The sequence below is a fragment of the Centruroides sculpturatus genome, unplaced genomic scaffold (genome assembly GCF_000671375.1).
Source record: "Centruroides sculpturatus isolate CEXI.00-Female unplaced genomic scaffold, Cexi_2.0 scaffold750, whole genome shotgun sequence".
NCBI lineage: Eukaryota > Metazoa > Arthropoda > Arachnida > Scorpiones > Buthidae > Centruroides > Centruroides sculpturatus.
The window spans coordinates 249,689-275,113 of NW_019384899.1; the positions used below are offsets into that span (position 1 = coordinate 249,689).

Genomic DNA, 25,425 nt, shown 5'->3' on the forward strand with positions numbered 1-25,425 from the left:
AATGAGAATTCTACAATATCTTAGATTCTACAAATTAATATATTCAACATAATAGATATGAGGGTGGTTTTTTCAATCTCCAATGGTCCATAAAACAAAAACAAGTGTAAATAACAATATGAATTTATTACCAAAATTTAGGTACAAACATCGTTACTTTTCAACATAATCATCGTGAAGATTGAGGTATTTGTCGTATCTGTGGACGAGCTTTGCAATCCCTTATTCATAGCTTTTGCCACCAGGAAACATTCTATGAATAAGAAAAGAGGTGGAAGTCGCTCATCGCTAAATCAGAGCTATACGCTGGGTATTTAAAGGTGTGTGATGACTTCCACCCAACTTGGAACTTTTTAAAAACCCAGCATATAGCCCCGATTTAGCGCTGAGCAACTTCCACCTCTTTCCTGAACTGAAAACGTGGTTAGAAGGGCAGAGGTTTGAGACTAATGATGATTTTCAAAACAACATTAAGGCCCATCTCAAGTCACTGACAACAACATTCTATGAAGAGGGGATTGCAAAGCTCATTCACAGATACGACAAATACCTCAATCTTCACGGTGATTATGTTGAAAAGTAACCATGTTTGTACCTAAATTTTGGTAATAAATTCATATTGTTATTTACACTCATCATCTTTTTTTATGAACCATTGGAGGTTGAAAAAACCGTCCTTGTATATTTGCAAATCCGTCACATCTTCAGTCCTGACTCATGAAAGATTACCAGGGTTATACTGTATATACAAGTATATAAAACTTCAAGCAAAAAATATAATCTTTTCATATAGTACTACAATAAGCAAATTTTTAAAGAAACTTTAAAGATTAATTTACTAATTTACTCAGTAAAATAAAACCTAACATAGAACAGTCTAAATTCTAGTATTCAATCCTTTTTTTAAATGTTTTTGATATAATTTTAGAATAAATCAACAAAACATATGGAACAATGAATAAATCAATGAGAAAAAAAATATAGATTTAATTCAAAATAAGAAGTTTTTTAAATCAAACTTGCATGAATGGTTTCAGAATTATATAATTCACGATAGGGTTCCAAAAATATTAATTAATATGTTATATATATATATATTATAAGAAAGCACTTCCAGTAATATAACAGATATTTTGGAATGAACTAAACAAAGTATAGGCATACCCCAGATTACATGAATAATGCATTCTATCAAACAGTAGTTGTATCATGAGTGGATGTATCATGAATTGCCATTTCCCATACAAATTTTTTGTTTTTGTTTAAAATTTCATCTCATGGAAAGTTTTTGAGCAATGACCAATATGGTTTCATGCCCAATATCCCATAGGAATGCCCTTGTTAAATTGTGTGATACTCTACATCAAGGAAAGAAGAAAAGATTGATATCTCTGTTAATATTTCTAGATATCAGAGGCACGTTTAATAAGTTTAAAAATTGAGGGCCACCATATATTATCAAAGATACCACAGCACCGCAAAATATTTTCTATTTGCTCAAGGATTTCTTAAAAGACAGAACAACTAAGCTTAAATTGGCTTTGTTAAAAAAAACCTGCTCCCTAAATATAGGATGTCTTCAAGGATCAGTATCTGGACCACTACTCTGGAGATGTTATTATAAATGACTTGTTAATTAAATTATCAAACTGTTTGTTAATCAGTTATAAAATCAGCTATATTATTAAAAATTAATTATTGATGATTTTCCAAAATTTCTTAAAGCCCAAACACCTGGACACACGATGCAAATACCAGACAGGCAGCAACACTTGTAATGGACAAAACATTGTATTGGTGGGGACATCTAAATCACATCATGGCAGGGGTAGAAATATATGACAGTTGTATCTATGGTTTGTTTCATTTTCAAATAAAAACTGAATACTTTAAATATGGGTGAACCCTAGGTTATGACCATCTTATGATAAAACATTTTATACAAAATTAACAAGACAATTATCTATCAGCATTACAGAAATCTTTTCTGTAATGCTAATACACAATTATCTTGTTAATTTTGTAACATTGCTTGGTATGGAGTGTTTTTAGATTTTATAACATTTTATAGATTATAAAATTTAAACTCTATTAATCCACAGAATATTACACATTTTTCATATTTATTAACAACTTCCAATAAATATATACTGTATATACAAAGATTCATTTATAAAGGTATCTGTGCAGAAAAATGTGTAATGACATTAAACTTATACATAGAGTATTGCATGCAAATTACAGGTCTCATATGCAATACTGTACCATACATGTAACTTTAATGTCATTACAAATTGATCATTACACAGTAACTTTTCACACACCCAGCACATTTAATATACATATATAAAATATAACTCAATAAACCATAAAAGAATACATTTATTAAAAGTGCACTTACCAATGACTGCAGGTAAGCATGCAAGAAAACCATAATTATGTTAAAAAATTTTAATTCAAACTTAGTACAAAACAACAAAAATATTTATACAATAATTGTATTTGCAGTTATACTTACTCCAAAAATGTTAAAAATAATTTATGTATATTACAGTATCAATTTTGCAAATCAATTTAAAATAATTTCTAAGAGTATGTTACCTTTATCCGACTGACAGCTTCCTCGGCTTGCATCATACGAGTGGCTTTAGTCGGCTGGCCCTCACAAACCAGTTGCGTCGAACCGAGATATCGTGCCCGAAACAAAACTCCTTCAATGAGGACTGCTGGTTCATGGATCAACACTACAAAACAATTATTTAATTTAAATAATAGCTAAATATTAATTACTTGTAGAATTTTATTGTTTAATAAAATTCCATAGTATATTTTCAATTAAGTAAGCCAATATTGCTGTCATTAATAATAAATATTAACTTGTAAATTATATTTATGGTTACATTCATAAAGAGAAAGTGTAGTATCATGAGCACATTTTTTTCATCCAATTCTTTTGTAATAATTATATTTGAGAATAATTATTGAGAAAAATCTAAATCAAATTTTATTCTTTACAAACGAACATTTTATTTAATGATCTGTAAAATCTGATAATGCAAGACTTTGTTAAGCCAAAGCTAAAAATTTAAGTGAGTCATACTTTTAATAGGGAGAAAAACAGTTTCCACATTCAATATAGCAAAATAATAAAACAGTCAAGTTATAAGTTTAGTCCAGGTTTTTGTGTTTCATTCTTTAACACAAATGCATATAGCAAATGCAATATTAGTTTAGTAAAATAAACTTATGCAAGAAATTATGTAATAAAAATTCACAAAACCTGACATCATCTTTGCATAAAAACATTTCACACTTCTTATACTTAATCCAGCACATAAGGTGGATGAAAACATTGGTGCATTCACTAAATTTTATGTGATGGAGTAAGTATAAGTAGTGTGAAGTATTTTTAATTAAAAGTTCCAGCTTTTGAGTGTGTTTAGACCATCTTGCAAATAAATCAAATCAAATCAGCACTTTTTCAGAAAGTCAACAATTTTTATTAAAAAGTTTTCAATTAAAATCTGACCATCTTCAGCTCAATCTATTCTACATTGTTCTTTTATTAGAGAAAAGAAAACATTAGTAAAAAAAAAAAAAATGTTGACTTTCTGAAACAAGCAAGGATTTGATTTATTTATTATGTGATCATATAAAGCATATTAAAGTTACTTAAAATTAATAAATAAAGAGTGAAATTATATGTAAAATTATTAACCATTAATTTGAAATCTGTTGTAATTTTAATTTAATGTACTTTGCTAATTATGAGATCATCATTTAGTTAAAATTAAATTTTATCTAAATGATATAAAGCCTAAAGGCATCATCACTGTGGAATGATGCTAAAAAGTTGTTCCTTTCAATGAATATAAGGTTCCATCTATTGGGAGACATCTTCAGAGAATTTTGCTAACCAACTTTTGCATCTCGGTGATGGCAAATTCACTGAAGATCTGGATATTAATTTGATAACACTACATAAACCACAAATGCATATACAAGAGAGCAATGTTGGCATCTAAAAAAGAAATGTGTTGAACTGAATTTGCATATCTAAGCACAACTTCCAGGAACTTGCACAACGTACAAGTCCATTGATTCTGTTTTTGCAGCAGATCAGGAAGTAATGTACCCAGTGGAGATTTTAAACTTCATGGAACCAGCTGGACTACTACTTCATAACCTAGAGCTAAAGATTGGAGTACAAGCAACAAAGCATTTCTTAATAAGCTACTTTTGACAAAATGGAAAAATTTTCATAAGTAATTTTGTATGCAAATTTTGAAATCACATTATATTTATTCAGGACTTATTTTATTATAAAATAGCCTTCACCATTATTACAAATTTAATAAACAGTCTCTGTATCTTGACACCATTAGTCAATATATGTTTCTCTTACTGCTTATTATGGAAGCCAAATCCTGTTAATCTTAAGTGGGAAGTCTTTGACCTGCTTTAAGCTTCAGCCAGCTAATAACAGTTGTAAACTTCTAGAACTTGAATAAAACAACTATATTCCTTAAAAAAGAACAAGTGTTTTTAAATTTGAAATATAATATAGAATAATGAGTGTCTGGAAAAATCCACACAAATATCTCAGATCTCCAGCATAGGAGATGATTCTCTTTACAAAGACAGCTGTCGCTATCTTTGTACAGAGCAGTTGTGTAGCAAACAGTCAATAATTTTTAATTATGCAGCACATACAATAATTTGAATGTATGTGGAATGCTGTAAAACATTCTAGAATATTTTCTGCATTTAATTTTCTGCTTCTTTCAAAATGGCAACAAAAGAAGATGCTTTATGTGTAAGAGTATACAATTTTTACACATTAAACAAAACATTAGGAAAAGTTTACTGTAAACCATTTTGCAAATGAAGGAATTTCAAAACAGACCATATATTGCATTCTTCAATGTTTCAAGAGCGGATTGCCATCACATATAGCAGGGCTTCTTAAACTTTTTTTATTCACAACCCCATTTATGATTGTGATTTTTTCGTGACCCAAAAAAATATAAAATAAAGATTTATACAAATTTGCAAAAACAATAATGGTGTACTATCACAGTTCACTCTTGTGTTACAATGGAACAGAGACAACTGAATACATTGAATAGTGACAACACTACACTAGTTCACACTACAGTGTTCCTGAATTGTTGTCTTGCTGCACCAGAAGTGACACAAAGCGCAACTCACGAAACCTATGACACAAAGCGTGCCATTTTCAAACTCTCACAAATTATTTTCAATATTTTGTATTAAAATCTTGCAACCCCAAGATTTCGCTAAGCAACCCCAAATGGGGTTGCGACCCATAGTTTAAGAAGCCCTAACATAGAGAAAAGAGGTCTGATTGAAAAGCAAAAATTTTAATGAAAGCCAAGTTGGAAGGATTGAAGACATCTCTACAGACTGCAACAAAATTTCAATTTAGTCTGTACTGGTTAATGGATGTTTATATTTGGATATATACCAATGATATCTGGTATAGTATCCAAATATGCAGTTGCATGCACACTGAGTAAGCCATGACCCAGCCACTTTTTTTACATGCTAAAAATCAAAGCCTAAAACGTAAATGGGAAACCCAAGTGTATACAAGGTAGCCACTTTAACATCTATCCATGAACAAAAAAATCTATATTGTAATTACTGAGTAATCTATATATTATATTATATAATATAGTAATCTATATTGCAGTAATTACGCGCCGGTTGGATTTTTTTCTCCATGAGGACATTTCTTATGCTATAATTAGGGTGGGTATTATGACAATGACTTTGAATATTACATGATCGATTGCTCGATTTGCTGTCCCCTGTGTGCGGTGCATACCTTGCATGCCTGCTTATGGCAGGCCTGGTCATAGAACAGGGTCATGTCTTATCCAGCAGTTGCAAAACTACTCTGCAAGCCACTGATACAAATCTGTCCTGAAATGAAGTCGTGTGCCATTGTGCTGTTAGCAAACTTACTGCAGTTGCACCAATGTCAAGTTGTCAAATCATTTGCCCATTATCAAGATCAGTTGCTAGAGTTCCATCAATAAATAATGGAACAAAGAAGTTGCTTACTCCAAATTCCACAGCATACATTAAGGGTAAAACACACAAAGTTGTATGTTATGTGTCTTGAGGACTATGATCTGTCCAGTAATGCACATTGTAATGTACAATACATTCCATTCAAGGAAACAATGCTTCATCAGCACATTTTATAGAAATGTGCTGAAGGTGTTGTGGTTCATCATGCTGTAAATTTATTATTATGTTGCACTACTCAAATCATGTGTGGATAATCTGAAGATTGTGTTGATTGCAGATAGTGATGGAATGAATGCATATCTTGTATATTTGTGTCGACTGCAGTTCATAACATAACTTAACTAATACTGGAAAAATCTCTTTTGCTCCTGGATAAATGTTTAAGCAGACATAATGTATATGTAATGTAAATATTTTATATTTTTATTTTAAGTTTTCTATGTGGGAAAAAATATATGGTTGTTTCAGAGCTTAATAAATTAACAATTTCTAATAACTAATTTATCTTATTAAATATTCAGCCTTGATATTTTCAAATAAACAATTTTACAAATTTATTTTCTTTGTTTTGTTTACACGATAAAGTTCACAAATTACAAATTATTTACCAAATACAAAGTTAGAAGAAAATCTAACTTTGTATTTGGTAAATAAAAGATGAAAAATGAAATTGAAGATGAAAAATCCTATTATTTTCTACATAATGCATTTAATGTTACTACATTATATTTGTATAATTACTTTTAAAAATTTGTTAATTTACAAGTTTAGGTATTTTATGAACTAATACTGGTGCACAAATAGAATTATTTTTGTTAATCTAATTACTGTATTTGTAAAAAAAATTATTTTTAAATGTTACATTACCTTCTAATTCTCAATTACCAAATATAATAGGCTAATAATGATTAATCTAACAACTAATTTTTGTAAACTCTAGGAATTTACTTAAGTTAGTTAGGAAACTCTAGGAATTGATTAATTCTAGGAATTAATTTGCATTAGGCAAACTTGCCTAATGCAAATTATTATTATTTTGATCAATTAAAAAAAAGAATTATTTTCTTTGAATCTGTTTCTTTCATTGTTTAAATCAATTGTTCTTAACAACATACAAACAACTATATTACACAATTTACTTGTATTATATAAGAGAAAATAATAAGTATAAAAATAGTCCTTAAATAACTATTGTAAAAAAAAATGTTTTTTATGTAATGTTATGTTTTATATCAGTTATTAAATTTTAACAATAGTGTTTTGGCTTTAAAAAATAAAATATAAACAAAAAATTAACATTTTAAAAATGAAAATAAACACAATAAATATATTCAGAATAAAATGGCATATTGCCAGTGGCCTTGTCTTTGCATTTCCTCTTTTACTGAAATGCATTCAATAATAATTCTTTTGTTCTAAAATACAATAAAAATTGTATTACACTAACTTTGAAAAAAATTATAAAATTAATAACTATTTGAATACTGTACATTCTAAGCAATTTAAAAATTCCCTAGGAATTTTAAAGAAATCACAATTTTCTTTTTAAATTAATTAAAAATTTCATCAGGAAATAATGTTCATAATTTAAACAATAAACCAGCAAAAAGTTTCACTCAACTTTTCTGACAACATTAAAATTTTGGTGGATTCTGTTATATTTTATTTAAAAACTTTTTATATTTTTAACTATTATAAAATAGCAAAAAGCTTAAGTTTGATGGTAGGGATGAGTTTTATAAAGAATTGTATTCAATACACTAACTGGATAATTAAAGTAATTAACAATTTATACCTTTCCAGCAGTTTTTTAATTAAGCAAATGTTTTTGGCTTCTTTTGATATGTCAACCTCAGGCTATGTTCACTGTGGAGAGATTGTCTGTTCTAAATTGAAACATAATTCAAACAAATTTAAAGCAGACTGATACATCTTCTTTATAAAATACAATGACCAAACTTACAAAACACAGGGATGCTGATGGACTTGGTATTCACAGGCTTGGTATTGGACTCCCTTCCAGAAGACTTGGTATTCACAGGCTAGAGCAAGCCATTTTTCCCAAATTCCTCTTATGCATGTAAAGACCCAGAGCCATTATTTCTAATAATTTATGGAATTATAAATTTTAATATTTGTTAAAAGATTTAACCAAGCCTAATGTTGTAAATTTCAACAAGGAAGTTAATGAATAGTTGATGAAAGTTAATAAAGAGGGCAACAAACAATCAAGTACTAAGTTAATGAATTTTTATCAATTTGTAACTTTCCTTTAATTATGATATACCTTCATGACTCATCCAGGAAAGTGTTGTTTACAAGCTGCACCTGAGAGAAATGCACTTCAGAATGATTCTGTGTGCTCTGCACTATAGGAGAAACCACAGCTGGGCAAAAAATTTTAGCCACTTCTTCTTTAGTTTCAACACAAAGTAAAAGAATTTTCTTGCAGTTTCGATTCAAATAGACAAAATAGAAGCAGTGGCTAAAATTTTATTATATCTTAAATTTTTTCAGATATAATATTTTCTAATGTTAACTCTAAGAAACAGTACCATTCATAGCCAAATATCAAACAGTAATATATCAACCAACCAAATTTTGGAAAAAACAGACCACACAATTAAACTTAGGCACCCTCAAAAACCATTTAAATCATATTTTGTGCTTACCTTACATTATGTAATTTTCCTATTTGAATGCCATCATACCATTGATCCAATAGAAAGAACTGTTGCAGAAGAGGGTCAAAGTAATTTGATCAAAAGCAGTCATTGACCTCCTCCTGGAGGAGAGGGTGATAAATGACTACTAATTAATAATACTGTTCTACTATTAATATTTGAAAAGTGATCTGTGTTGGATGGGTTGTGATGGTCCTGCATGTGATCAAAGGCCTTTGCTAACCTTAACATCCAAAAGACTTCATATAAAACTAGTTTAAATAAAAAAAATCTTGTAAAAATGCTAGAATAATTCCTTTTAAGTGATGATAAAGTGTTTAAATTTTGGCAACAGATTGTATAAACTATGTTGAAAGTATATTCTCATAAATATTGAATTTATAGAAAAATTATTGTGCTGCAATTTGAAAAAATTGTAGACTTATAAATTTCCACTGTCATCTGTCCGTCTCTGTCCTACCTTGATCTTGAGAACGGAGTTAGAGAAATGAAAGTTGAGACCAGACATAAAAATAATAAGAGAAAGAGGACCAGATTAACTATACATGAACTTCTGATTTGTATCGCAAGTCACATTATTTCAATTCAAAAAGTTTTTCCTGAACAGAGTTAGATACATAACTGACATGACTCTGTTGTTAACAGGAAAAGTATGATGTACAGGGGCAAAACACTACACTCCACACGGGCAAGTCTTATATACTACTAGTCACAGTAATGGTGTAATGGCACATGAATTTCAAACTATATCATTGTTGCAATAATTCAGTTAATGTAATATAAATGCTTAAAAATTATATCTGTTTTTGTAAGAATTACATTTAGTTAATTACAGGTATACCTCGAGTTACGTCGTTTGTCAAAAAAGTATATGGAAAAATAAAAATCAAGTTTAAGTCATTTTATTCGACTTTACGTCTGTTTGCCACAAATATTGAAGTCGTAATATCACTAGAAAAGCGTTTAAAGCACATAAAATCACATTAAAATATATACATATACAAGTATGTACTGTATTTACAGTACATGCATTCGTAAATTTAGATTACTTTTTTTGTACTATATTAAAAACTAAAATTTAATAAAATTGTTTGTAAGCTTAATAAATAAAATACAGAACCAGGAATGGTAATTTATGGTTTAGCCTAGTGACAAGTAGATTGGGAGAGAAGTAAATTCGACTTACGTCGCTTTCCTGGAACCAATTACCGACGTAAGGCGAGGTATACCTGTATTTTGTTAAATTTTTTCCAATAGATGTGTAAAGCCAACAATCAAATTAGATAGAAAATTAGACAGAAATTAATCAATATATAGAAATCCAATAAATAATTTGGGGTGGATGTACAACACGATCTAAATTAGAAGTATTTGAACGTAACTGCTGAGTATCGGAGCAATTGGTCAAACAGCCTAGAAGTGTATAGAAAACAAACAAGCATCCTCATTTATATATATAGATAACAGTGTTTGTGTGTTATTTCATTATACATTAAATTCCTGAATTTGAAAATCTGAAGAATTCAAGTTCAGTTTAAACTCTGTTCAATTTTAAAATGCAAAAGAAATTCAGTTTTTCTGCCTTAAATTGTATAAATTGAAGTGTTCCATTTTATAATGGATAATCTCCCCATAGTGAATGTAACCAAGGATGGCAGATCGAAAGAGGCCAAAAATATTTATTTAATTAAAAAACTTCTAGAAAAATGTGAATTACTATAAATAAATTAATAACAATTATTCTATTCCTTGATATCAATGTAGCTAGCTAAAAATAGAATTAGAAACTTGCTTCTCTTTTATATTAAACAATCTTTTTAATAAAAAAAAAAGCTGCAAGAATTTGTTTTGGAACTTCAAGAGCAAAATAAAAATTGTATTGCTCATAAGATATTCAGTTTTTATATTGTTATACAGTTTAGATAGAAATGTACAGTACCAGTACATAACATTGAAAATATTAATAAAGTGAAATTTCATTCAGAAACTCAATAAAATTATTTTATTCTAGAATCTCTAAATCAGATTCTCAAAGAATGCCCCATGGTGCACTGCAAGAGATGACTATGGGTGCCACAAATATTAAGAAAATATATTTTAAAAATGAGAAGAAATCCATCTGTATAAAAATTTATTATACCTTGATCAATTAATAGCTAAGTTATGTCTTAGCATAATAGTTATTATTGTATGCAGCTATTCACAATTTAAAGTATGTTTTTAATTTTGTATATAGAGTGCACTAGAAAAATTTTACATATTTTTCAGTATGATACAAATCAAAAACATTTACTATAAATGGATTTTTCCATGAGACATTTTAATAAAAAATACTATAGACATCACCACAAATTCATAACTGATTTTAAAATTTGTAGATGTTGCAACTTATAAAGAAATTTAAAGTTCATATGCACTGCTGGAAAAATTAAAATAACAATCACCACCCACAACTGGTTCAACCAGTTGTCTCTCTTGATCTTGACAATCATCAGATATAATTGGTTGACGTGTTATTGATATTTATTGCCGTCTTAATTTATTGCTCATGTACATCAGTCTTAGTGTACTGATATTTTTTTTAATCATCTAATGAGTAACAGCTAAACTCAGATAACAATTCTATCAATCAATACTATAAGCTAAGGGTTACAGCATTAGGTGATAATTATTTTCTGGTTACTCTTTTACATCCAGAATATTATAAAAAATTTAGATGTAAGTTAGAACTTACTAGAAGAAAACACAATGATTTCTGTAATCTTACAATTATCTAAATATAGAGCAATTAATTCTGCCATATTTTAATAGTATTTTTCAAAAAAAAGTGTCACTTGTACTAATGTTATTAGAATAAGAACTTTAATTTTAAATCTCAAATATTTTTGTTTGTCCCTATCAAGTTTCTTCTTATGCCTGAAGAAGCTTGATTCGAATACTCATTGCATACATATTTAGATGCAGCTGGAACTGAACAGCAGAATGCTAATCAATTTTTGTAATGTTTAAAATTATACTGCTGAATTGAATACATCAAATTCTAGAACTTCATCAAATTTGAAAATAGTTACATTCATTCATTTTCTGAATTAAAAAGAACAATTAATATTTATGATAAGCTAGTACAAATTTAACATTTCAGTCTTCTAACAATGAATAAACTTGCAATTTACAGGCTTAATACAGTAACATTTCTAAACATTAGACATTTCTATAACATTCATTTTTTTATGCTTAAGCATTTATTTGGTCTGTTACACCTAACTACTTTGCATCTGAAATTTTGTATAAAATCTAAAAAATAAAAAAAAATTATGTGAGATGTAATTCAAAGGTTTTGCCACATGACTTAAAGAACGGTAATTAACAAATGCTTCTATTGTTCTTAGAAAATATTTCTGTAATACAAGTATTGCAAATATTTTTGCAGAAGGTAATATTTTTTTGCAACCCATTAAAATTTTAATGCAATCCATAGTTTGAGAAATGGTGTTTTAGAAAACTTTAGAATTGAAAACTGATAGACTAATTAATTAGACTTTTTTAATGAGTAATTAGTTTATCAGATAAGAATTTGAATGATTCAGAATTTATATTGGGATGAACAAAATTTGCATATTTTCAAATGGCAAATGAAAAAAATGATTAAGGACTTATATATTCTTTTGTTTATTTATTGCTCAATTATTTAAAACTTTGGCCAAAGTAGTTTTAAGAATGACTAATAATTTAATATTTATTTTCAAACTTTAAGTAAATTATATAGTTCATATATAGTAATCTTATTTATTTATGATGAACAGATAAAAACTAAGAGATTCAAATTATTTTTTTTTTATAATTAGAAATAGCTCTGTATTTAAATTATATTCTGTTATAATTTCAATGCAATTTTTAAACAGGAAGCAAGACTGCTTATGATAAGTGCTATCACCAATATTCTGCCCATAATTATTCAGAGTTGTCATAATAGATGAAAACATAAAATGAATTGTGTAACCACAAACTGTGATATTAACGAGGTTGCAGCTGAAGTTTTCATCTCTAAAACGTGAATGTTGAACATTGAGCACCGTTTACAAGACAGCAGCACTCAACGTTCACATTTTAGAAATGAAAACTTCAGCCACAACCTCACTATTTTTAGTAGCACCATTCATTAGCAGTTGCACTTTCTCAAATATGATATTGAAATGGCAGTAGTAAGCATTAAAAACATACAGCATCATTATGTTTGAATTGCTATTATTTTTTATCTGTAAAATTAATTTAATCTCACAAAATTATTGTTTATGTACAGTACCATATTATTTACATAGTTTGAAAATATAGGTTATATTAATCACCTTTCAAACTATACTCAGATCAAAATTTCTCATTCAAAAATCAGAAGATAACTATATAATTAGCCAGAAAGTTTTCACATATTGAAAGTCATTATAGGATTAAAAGGTATTTAATTTATTTACACCCACTTAAGGCTTGATAACATATAACTTGTATCCTTCTGGGTGTGTCTAGTCTAACCAGAGATGGCACAAGGAAAATTTTGGAGCAGAATATCTCATTAAGAATTACTTCTGGACACATGTTTTCTTCTGGAATTTTTGCTTATACAAGGGTCTATCTATAAACTTTGCTGGGTGCAGATGCCTCTGAAAACAATAGTCTTACCAGAATGTCCTTATCTAATTTTTAATAATTCAAATTGTATTTATTTAAACTGCTTATAAAATTTTAAATGCTAAATAAGTGACAAAACAGAAAATAGGGCAGTTAACTAACACTTTACAAACTTATCACTTTTATAAGAAATGAAATAGTCTGCATCATCAATAAAAACTCAAGAATTATCACATTACCTCAAATCTATTTAAATAATTCAGAGAGAATACAGTTTAAATTTTAATTTGTTAACTTGGAACATAAATAAATTGTTTGCTATTATATTGGGTGTTCGGAAATTCCCGAACACCCAATATAATAGCAAACAATTTATTCTAGGACTTGTAGAGGGGAGTGAGTACATAATATTTTGATTAAGAACCCATGTCCAGAAACATACTGTTTCTGTTCTACGACGGTTTTAATTCAGATGTTTAACACTTCCACTTATGCTGAGGGAAAGCGAAAAGTCTCAAAGTAACTTTTATGTAAGTGATAAATGGATGTTTTGTTATGTTTCCTTTCGAATAGTTACCCAATAATTGCACTGCGTCATGGCTAATTCAAATTCCTCAATTAGAAGTGGAAGAGTTAAAAATTTGAATTGAAACTGTCATAAAATGGAAACGGTACGTTTCCGGACATGGGTTCCTAATCAAAATATTATGTACTCACTCCCCTCTACAAGTCCTAGAAGTTTATAACTGGAACTTCCAAACATCTGTATATACTATCCTTTAGATCATATAATTAAAGATTCATCATCATTGTCGATAATTATATGATCCAAAAGATCCCATTAGAATATACGACAGACCAAATACATTGTTAAAGTTTACGTATTATCACATTCCACTGAGAAATTACCATGCAGAAAACCAAACAGCATCATTAGATCCTTAACAAAATATTCAAACTCTCACCTTCCAGTTAGCACCAAAGATAATCTCTCTACCCTCGTAACTTTTTCAATGCAATAGGGATCTTGAGGTTTCAAGACCAATATCTCTTTCATACAATCTAACACTTTCTTGAACTGATGTCTCGAAACTCTCAGAGGTTTAAATAGTAACCGATACACTAGTTCGATGTCACGGCTAAAGTGAATCGGTCTCAACATGTACAAGATAATAGCAATATGTATGAGATTAATAATGGTAAACATGAAATTCCATACAAATGTATCCAAGGCACATAAGATGATCCATCCCCAAAGTGCAAAAAATAAACATCCTAAGGCTAAGCAAGATCTTAAATATAATAATCCATGAATTCCTGTAGGTGCTAAATATGACAAGAAGAGGAATGTATTTGCAAGTTGAAATAATATATGATTAGTTGGTAACCATCCATCTCTACAAATACCATCGCTGAAGAGATCTGACGCGAGAGTAAAATTTAATTTCTGACCAAAAATAGTTTCTTCGTTGATAGTCAGGTTATTGAATGATGCGGATACATTGGATACTTTTGATAAATTCACTACCATTTTTAAACTTCAAATTTATTTCATTGCTGATTGGCAATTTCTGTATATCCTTACGACTGCTTTAAATTTCTCACTCGGTTCAATTGTCTTTAGTCGTCTCATAATAAATCCTAACGAAACGATTCCGAAAACATTCCGTTGATGAAGCATGCACACGATCTAGCAAAACCATCTCCATCCAGTGATTGCAAACATCGCCATCTGTCGTCAACTAACGAAAATAATGAAATCGTCAAACTTTGTGTGAAATTTTTATAATTTCGATAATACATGTTTAATATATTATTGTTATTTGTTTGATAATTAAAAATGATTCTGTTTATTAAATTTTCAGATTTGGTAACAATCATTGATAAATAAACGTTCTGGTTTTATCAATTATTCATTTGCATACTTATATCTTGTATATATGTTATTACAGCGTTAAAATTTGTCTCTACATTTATCTCCAAAACTATACAGTACCTGTAACCTTACAGGTACAGAAACTGCCATCAAGCATGCTTAGATCAATGCTTTTCAAATTATTACCGTTTCATCTACGAAACATAATGAAGTATGAAACCTTCATTCAATGACTACGTTTTACATCATAATTATTTTGCTATGGAAAGTTGTGATATCGGGGACGTCAAGTAATTGTTCCGACGTCAATGGCCGTAATAGTAGTGTAAAGAATTTTCATTATATACAGTTTTGGTATCGATGCCAATGTCATTTTTGATAAAACAATATTTCGGTTTTCAAATGCAGAATTGGCAGTGCATTACAGATTTATTCATTACTAATTATTCTAGTTTATTCAATTATAAACAGTTTGAAGGAATTATTAGCGAGGTTGAGGCCGAAGTTTTAAACGCGAAAACGTGTACGTCGGACGTTCAGCGCCGCTTTCCTGTAAGCTTAGAAGTTTGACAATGGTGTTTGGATAGTCAGTGGAATCATGCTCGACATTCTAAACACCATTGTCAAACTTCTAAGCTTACAGGAAAGCGGCGCTGAACGTCCGACGTACACGTTTTCGCGTTTAAAACTTCAGCCTCAACCTCGCTATTATCACATTATACACTTTAAAGCAACATTGAAAGGAAGTGTGATTTGTAAAATGATCTATTGGACCTGATAGCGAAATCATCTATAGTATAGACTTTATACACTATTTCCCATCACATAGTACAGACTTCAATGCAGTAGCGTAGCGTAGGGGGGCAGGGGCGGCCCGCCCCGGGCGGCACTTTTTAGGGTGCGGCAAAATTTGACAATAAATAATAATAATAATATCTTGTTAGAATTTGAACCATTTTATTACATATTTTCGTGCACCTACGATTCGGACCGATTCAAATGAACACGGAATTGTGGGAATAGTGTCACCATCCGATTAGCCGTCCGGGGATATCTTGCGCGACCTGTCGACCTTTTTTTTTTCTTGCTTGTACGATTCATTCGTACTCATATACATCTCCAATATCCAATAGGGCTAAGTCATCTACATTACTTGCGTTACTCCTACCCAAGTCTCCCTAGTCGCTAACTGTAACTGATTTAGAACCAGCATGCACTGCAAATTATTCTTCATTGCAAAATGATATACGCATGCGTCAGGAACTTCTGTTTGAACAAACCTCACCTGCGGTCAGGGTCGGCGATTTTAAAAAGGTGGCAACACTAGCACGGAATTTTTCATTACTTATTCTGTGACGAAACTGAATTTTAGTCTTTTAAATTGAGATACCTAAATAAGGGGACGGCGAAATTTTCCTCCGCCCCTTGCGGCTGACACCCACGCTACGCTACTGCTTCAATGTTTTGACATAAAGTAAAATGGCGGTCTATATTACCCGTCGATGCCACCAAAAATATCTAAGGTCACAGTCACAGCCACCAGATTTGATGGCGAAATCGTCTATGTATAGACGATACAGCGCTCTTGGTAGCAACGACGGGTAATATAGACCGCCATTTTACTTTAAGTCAAAACATTGAAGTCTGTACTATGTGTTGGGCAGGATTGTCACTTTAAAATCTATTTTTCTCGGATAAATCTGGATTGTTTTGTTTGTCCCTAGATTTGAGATTTAGACAATTAGATAAACGATATAAATCTAAATTGTTTCATCTCGAATTTAGCTGTTTTCTAGATTTTATTTAATTACTATAAAAAAAGGTTAAGATCAGAGTTTAAAGTGGTAAGTGTAGTACTTAACCCTCAATACATCAATATTTTTATAATTTAAATAAGAGCCAGATCTTAAAAATTTGGGTTTCAACATGTAAAAATATTTACAAGGAAAAATTACCTTTTGATCTTTGTCATGTTATGAATCACATTGTCGAAGTTAAAATCCTTTTAAGAAGTAATAAGGAGCTGACCTTTAACCACCGAAATTTAATAGCATCAATATTCCTTATACACAAGCTATCACACCAAATTTCATTTTCTATAAGCGCTAACACACACATATACCCTTGTTTATTTATGTATACACAACAGCCAGGAAAGTAAAGTTAAAAATGTTTAGAAATGCATTTAACTTAATCAAAATAGTCGCTACAAAATATTTTGTTTCGTTTAGAAACGTTTATATAAAAGGTTAAAGAAAGAAATGTCTTGTTATTAATTTTCAAAATTAAAAAAAAAAAAAAAAAAAAGTAGGGTCATTTTGACTCTCATCATCTCAGTTAAGGGTTAAAACTCTTTTTTCCTTTGCACACTTTTACACAACGAGTTAGAATACTCTAGCTCGTTGCCTTCACACAACACAAATGGCACGCCCTTAACTAAAAGGAAGATGGTGGACGTATATTCAATTTTCTTTCAACGTGGCGTCGCTCAGCCACTCTATGTAATATATTCTACTCGTTGTTCTAGCAGTATATTTAGTACAGTATATTAGATATATATTGTATATCAACGAGCTAGATTCTAGCTCGTTGATATACAATATATATCTAATAAGTAAAATAATTTAATATTTTTTTCACCCACAAATCACAGATTAGATTTTAAAAAATTTCTAATTTCAATTAAAATGGCAGACTATATTTCTTAAAAAATTAAAAAAAGCAAAGAAACTAAGTACTGTAATCTTCAATTTATTTTAGTTTCGAAAAACCAAAACTAAAAAAAAAAAGAGGACCGGAAATTTGATTGGTAAATATTCATTACATATTTAATTTTTTTAAAAATTTATAATTTGATATACAATGTAATAAATATTTACTATAAAATAATTTAATCTTTTATTATAATTATTAAACTATTTAATTAAAAAAAAAGACAAAATTTAAAATAAGTATTTTTGAACTAATCAGAAGTGATTTCAATTCATTTTCAAACCGGTCTTCGAATTTGAACAGAGAGCATTTGGTTATCGTAACGGCTATTTGGTGTTTAGTAAATTTGTTACGGCGTTGATTTATTTTTTTAAAGGAATTTTAAATTAGTAAGTGATGACATCTTTATGAATTTTTCATTAATATTCTTTTTAGCTTGAATGATTATTATAATTAAACGAACGTTATTTAATTTTAATATTAATATATTTAGGCCTAATAATTCAATAGAAACAATTTAAAATTTCGTAATAAGAAAGCGGAATTGAAATTTTTAAAATAATATTTTGACCTTATTTAGTGAATTGAATTTAATAATGTTTTAATTTGTCGATGTATTTTATAAAAGTTTCGTAATATTCTATTTTAGTTTGACTGTTCGAACAAATGGAATTTGCAGATACACGTGATCTTGATATTACAAAAGATTACTTTAGTTTTTGTATGGCTCACAAATAAATACCTTGATTACTTATAGGTCTAATGTATTATATCCAAATTTATATTTAATTTAAATATCCAATACATTTTGATCTTTATTTTCTTCATTTTCAAAAAAGTTTCTTACACTGCTTTGAATTTGAATGCTTTATTAGTAACTGTCAATAATTAGCATGTATGAAATAGTCGAATATTTTGATTCTTGGGTTGTAATTACTTTCTATAGATGTGTTGATTAGCAGAATGACCGTAAGGTTTTGAGGGTTGAGAGATATATTTTATTAAATAAAAGGTTAATGTTTTTGGATTGTTTGTTGTTCTATCGTCGGACCATTGTAGTTAAATTAACATTTGAAATGCTGTGATGTGAATATTTGGTGGTCCAAAGAAGGAATGACGAACGTTTCGATTGCGGCATTTTGAATGTTTGTTAAACTATGGTCTTACCTGTGTGTTTTGTTAAGTGTGTTTTGGTGTGGTGTACTGTAATAATGAGGTATGAAAAAAGAATAAATTGTAATAGAGGAAGAAAACATTCAATAGATTAGAAATTAAGATTCCTCAATAAATTTTGAAAATGTGGACAAAGAGGATGTATGAAATTTATTAAATGCAAAAGGTTATAGTTTATCGGTAGATTATTTAGAAAAACTTGTTTACAGTGAAGCAAAAAAAATGAAGATGAAATTAAAGAAGAACCTTACCAAAAAAGGGTTAGCAAACAAAGATTTTAAAAGATGTTTGACAGATGTTTGATAACATGATCATGAAAAGGATCATGTTATTAAGCAATTGGTGTTAACATGTTGACTGCTGTGTGACATGTTGGCGGTCATGCTGGTTAGGGCCGTACAGAGCCATTCGACTGCCCGACATTGCTATAACCTATATAGTTTCACTTAAGGTTAAATTATTTTGGATTTGTAAGATGTTCTTTTACATCGTAGTGGTGGCCTCTCGCGCACATCTATAAAGTTGGTTCCAACTGCTGGCACATCGTATGGCTGTGTGCGGGCCTGATTGGTATGACTGCTGGCGCATCAGATGGCAATTAACATGTTAATCAAAAACATCAACATTTTGTTTAATAAAAATTTATATTTCCTGTCTTCTTGGAAACTTTTTTAAACATACAGTAGACCCCCCTATAACGTGTAGATACGTTCCTCGTTATACGAATTTCGCGTTGTAGGGAATCCTTAAATACATGAGCCAATCGCAGCCTGACACGTGTGAAGTTTACGGACTACGGCTGTTTGAAAGGTTTTCTTCCATAAAATTAATCGATTCTAGACTAATTCGACTTAACATTTCCAAAACACGTATAATTTTTTGGGAATAATCCGTATAAACTATGCTATAAACAAAAAATTGTAGGATTACTTACTGAGTGTGCACCGTTCGATGTCGCCATTGCTTAAGCTTGTTTTCGTTGCGGAGCAGTGCACCAAATGGCGGCCGCGATTTCTGATGTTATTTTTCTGCGAAAAATTTGTTGAACTTTGGATACATCATTAATATAAACAATTTTTATGGCCGTTGAATAAGAAATGTTTCTTTCACAAGAAATGTATAAAATTACAGTGCTGTATTAGACTTACGATACCTAATTTACATACTGTACAGATGATAGTAAACTCAACTCACTCGCCTAAACTCTCCATAGCGTGGTGCTGGACGGCGGAAATTAGTTCGGCTGCTCGTCCGTGATGATGTTTTACCGCGTTTTACGCGTCCCTTTTAGTGTCTTTATACAAATATTGTCGCAATTTTTCCGCCGTGTTATAGGAATCTTCGTTATAGGAACCCGCGTTATAGGGGGTCTACTGTACATACAGATTTTTCAGATTGCTCACTATTTGCTACTATTTTTTAAAAGACCTCACTTTTCTCAAATATTTTTAACATGTACAAATAATGCAGATAACTACACTACCCTACAATAATGGACCTGACACCAGTGGATTTGCATAAAATTCGACTCATCAGATTTTATCCAAATCCAGTGCTTGCACGTGATCTGATAAGGTTAAATATGATATACAAAGTGGTAACATCATTAGTTCTGCATGAAATTTTGACAATATGTCAAAACGAAAGGAACTTAGTGACTTTCAAAGAGGTGTTATAGTTGGTTGTCACATTTGTGGCAAGTCTATTTGTGTGATTGTGGTAGAATTATCACAGCCACAATCACCTGTTGTTGGTGATGTGAAGAAGTGGAAGACTATGGGAGTTGGGACATGAATTGCACATGTTGGTCGCCCCCGTAAACTGACTGAACAAGATCGGTGTGTCCTGAAGTGTGAGGTTTGTAAAAAACTGCAAGAAACCACTCAAAATCATCAACAGTGAGTTTCAACAGACAGCAGGGGTTATGGTGCACTCCAATACTTTGCAGAAAGAACTGCACACCCTCAATATCCATGGATGTGTTGCCACACACAAACTAAACATAACCCCATCCAACAAAGCTAGCAGACTTGCTTGGTGTTTGCAACGTCAGAACTGGTCTGTTGACCACTGAAAAACTTTTATGGAGTGATGAGTCACTCTACACGTTCTTCCAGTTGGATGGGCGTGTTTGGGTTTGGAGAATGCCAAGCGAACGTCTGTTACCCGAGTGCTTTGTTCCAACTGTCAAGTTCAGTGGTGGTGGTGTTCTTGTTTGGGGTGTTTTTGTGGTATGGCCTGGGACCTTTGCATGTTGTTCCTGGTAAATTGAATGCCTACGCCTACATAAACATTTTGGACAATCAGGTTCTTCCTGTGCTTTGGCAATTTTATGGAATGGATGAATGTTACTTCCAGGATGACAATGCTCCATGTCATGTTGCATACTCTGTCAAGCAGTGGTATCAAGATATGGATGTCACTTGTCTTCCCTGGCCTGCTCAGAGTCCTGACCTAAACCCAATAGAACATTTGTGGGGTGAGTTAGAGCAGGGGTGGCCAAAACGTGGCGCATTGGACGATTACAAGTGGCGCTTCAGTTAGTTCTGAGCAAAATTGCCAGATTTGGCTTTTTTGCGATTAAGAATATTATATAGAAAAATAAATTTTTTATAGTCTGTCGTAAATTGGTGCTTCAATAAACTGTCATAAATTAATTAATTCAACTGTGTGATTAAGTTATTCCCTTTTCTTTCCTAAGCGAAGCAGATTTATTCTGATCTCTATTTATCAACCCCTAACATTGAACGTAAGACTGTATAAAAAGTGTTGGAGTTNGATTATGAAAATTACAGATGAAGGACAATCTTTATTTATAACTTCCTAATTCTTTCACACATTTATATAACTTGTAGTGGTTGTTTATTTTTATTTTTATGATTCACAAAGAGTGCTTAGTTGAGAGGCATTCCTAATGCAATGATTCATAGCTATTTTGTCAAAATAACTGGTTAAGTAGGATAATTAATTTAGGTACTGCATAACCAAAGTGATAATTCTTTTAATCAATATCTTAGTAATGACTTTCATAGGGTGATAAATATAAGTTATTAATCAATATTTTTATAATTTAAACATTTTGATAATTCTTTTAATCAATATCTTAGTAATGACTTTCATAGGGTGATAAATATAAGTTATACATCAATATTTTTATAATTTAAATAAGAGCCAGATCTTAAAAATTTGGGTTTCAACATGTAAAAATATTTACAAGGAAAAATTACCTTTTGATCTTTGTCATGTTATGAATCACATTGTCGAAGTTAAAATCCTTTTAAGAAGTAATAAGGAGCTGACCTTTAACCACCGAAATTTAATAGCATCAATATTCCTTATACACAAGCTATCACACCAAATTTCATTTTCTATAAGCGCTAACACACACATATACCCTTGTTTATTTATGTATACACAACAGCCAGGAAAGTAAAGTTAAAAATGTTTAGAAATGCATTTAACTTAATCAAAATAGTCGCTACAAAATATTTTGTTTCGTTTAGAAACGTTTATATAAAAGGTTAAAGAAAGAAATGTCTTGTTATTAATTTTCAAAATTAAAAAAAAAAAAAAAACTAAGTAGGGTCATTTTGACTCTCATCATCTCAGTTAAGGGTTAAAACTCTTTTTTCCTTTGCACACTTTTACACAACGAGTTAGAATACTCTAGCTCGTTGCCTTCACACAACACAAATGGCACGCCCTTAACTAAAAGGAAGATGGTGGACGTATATTCAATTTTCTTTCAACGTGGCGTCGCTCAGCCACTCTATGTAATATATTCTACTCGTTGTTCTAGCAGTATATTTAGTACAGTATATTAGATATATATTGTATATCAACGAGCTAGATTCTAGCTCGTTGATATACAATATATATCTAATAAGTAAAATAATTTAATATTTTTTTCACCCACAAATCACAGATTAGATTTTAAAAAATTTCTAATTTCAATTAAAATGGCAGACTATATTTCTTAAAAAATTAAAAAAAGCAAAGAAACTAAGTACTGTAATCTTCAATTTATTTTAGTTTCGAAAAACCAAAACTAAAAAAAAAAAGAGGACCGGAAATTTGATTGGTAAATATTCATTACATATTTAATTTTTTTAAAAATTTATAATTTGATATACAATGTAATAAATATTTACTATAAAATAATTTAATCTTTTATTATAATTATTAAACTATTTAATTAAAAAAAAAGACAAAATTTAAAATAAGTATTTTTGAACTAATCAGAAGTGATTTCAATTCATTTTCAAACCGGTCTTCGAATTTGAACAGAGAGCATTTGGTTATCGTAACGGCTATTTGGTGTTTAGTAAATTTGTTACGGCGTTGATTTATTTTTTTAAAGGAATTTTAAATTAGTAAGTGATGACATCTTTATGAATTTTTCATTAATATTCTTTTTAGCTTGAATGATTATTATAATTAAACGAACGTTATTTAATTTTAATATTAATATATTTAGGCCTAATAATTCAATAGAAACAATTTAAAATTTCGTAATAAGAAAGCGGAATTGAAATTTTTAAAATAATATTTTGACCTTATTTAGTGAATTGAATTTAATAATGTTTTAATTTGTCGATGTATTTTATAAAAGTTTCGTAATATTCTATTTTAGTTTGACTGTTCGAACAAATGGAATTTGCAGATACACGTGATCTTGATATTACAAAAGATTACTTTAGTTTTTGTATGGCTCACAAATAAATACCTTGATTACTTATAGGTCTAATGTATTATATCCAAATTTATATTTAATTTAAATATCCAATACATTTTGATCTTTATTTTCTTCATTTTCAAAAAAGTTTCTTACACTGCTTTGAATTTGAATGCTTTATTAGTAACTGTCAATAATTAGCATGTATGAAATAGTCGAATATTTTGATTCTTGGGTTGTAATTACTTTCTATAGATGTGTTGATTAGCAGAATGACCGTAAGGTTTTGAGGGTTGAGAGATATATTTTATTAAATAAAAGGTTAATGTTTTTGGATTGTTTGTTGTTCTATCGTCGGACCATTGTAGTTAAATTAACATTTGAAATGCTGTGATGTGAATATTTGGTGGTCCAAAGAAGGAATGACGAACGTTTCGATTGCGGCATTTTGAATGTTTGTTAAACTATGGTCTTACCTGTGTGTTTTGTTAAGTGTGTTTTGGTGTGGTGTACTGTAATAATGAGGTATGAAAAAAGAATAAATTGTAATAGAGGAAGAAAACATTCAATAGATTAGAAATTAAGATTCCTCAATAAATTTTGAAAATGTGGACAAAGAGGATGTATGAAATTTATTAAATGCAAAAGGTTATAGTTTATCGGTAGATTATTTAGAAAAACTTGTTTACAGTGAAGCAAAAAAAATGAAGATGAAATTAAAGAAGAACCTTACCAAAAAAGGGTTAGCAAACAAAGATTTTAAAAGATGTTTGACAGATGTTTGATAACATGATCATGAAAAGGATCATGTTATTAAGCAATTGGTGTTAACATGTTGACTGCTGTGTGACATGTTGGCGGTCATGCTGGTTAGGGCCGTACAGAGCCATTCGACTGCCCGACATTGCTATAACCTATATAGTTTCACTTAAGGTTAAATTATTTTGGATTTGTAAGATGTTCTTTTACATCGTAGTGGTGGCCTCTCGCGCACATCTATAAAGTTGGTTCCAACTGCTGGCACATCGTATGGCTGTGTGCGGGCCTGATTGGTATGACTGCTGGCGCATCGGATGGCAATTAACATGTTAATCAAAAACATCAACATTTTGTTTAATAAAAATTTATATTTCCTGTCTTCTTGGAAACTTTTTTAAACATACAGTAGACCCCCCTATAACGTGTAGATACGTTCCTCGTTATACGAATTTCGCGTTGTAGGGAATCCTTAAATACATGAGCCAATCGCAGCCTGACACGTGTGAAGTTTACGGACTACGGCTGTTTGAAAGGTTTTCTTCCATAAAATTAATCGATTCTAGACTAATTCGACTTAACATTTCCAAAACACGTATAATTTTTTGGGAATAATCCGTATAAACTATGCTATAAACAAAAAATTGTAGGATTACTTACTGAGTGTGCACCGTTCGATGTCGCCATTGCTTAAGCTTGTTTTCGTTGCGGAGCAGTGCACCAAATGGCGGCCGCGATTTCTGATGTTATTTTTCTGCGAAAAATTTGTTGAACTTTGGATACATCATTAATATAAACAATTTTTATGGCCGTTGAATAAGAAATGTTTCTTTCACAAGAAATGTATAAAATTACAGTACTGTATT

At 30.2% G+C, this 25,425-nt stretch overlaps 2 protein-coding genes across 2 annotated transcripts in view; one reads left to right on the forward strand and one right to left on the reverse strand.

The window, feature by feature from the left end:
* Positions 1-15,120, reverse strand: part of LOC111631457 (blood vessel epicardial substance-like) — a 32,210-nt gene extending 17,090 nt beyond the window's left edge. The window contains exons 1-2 of the mRNA XM_023375704.1: positions 14,333-15,120; positions 8,024-8,131 (exon numbers count right to left, since the gene is read on the reverse strand). Coding sequence (XP_023231472.1) covers positions 8,024-8,131; positions 14,333-14,898 — 674 coding nt within the window. The 5' untranslated portion in view covers positions 14,899-15,120. The remainder of the gene's footprint in view (positions 1-8,023; positions 8,132-14,332) is intronic.
* An 8,251-nt stretch (positions 15,121-23,371) lies between these two features.
* LOC111631449 (importin subunit alpha-5-like) overlaps positions 23,372-25,425 on the forward strand; it is a 25,818-nt gene continuing 23,764 nt past the window's right edge. Inside the window, exon 1 of the mRNA XM_023375698.1 lies at positions 23,372-23,501. The gene's annotated coding sequence lies outside the window, so the exon portion shown is untranslated. The remainder of the gene's footprint in view (positions 23,502-25,425) is intronic.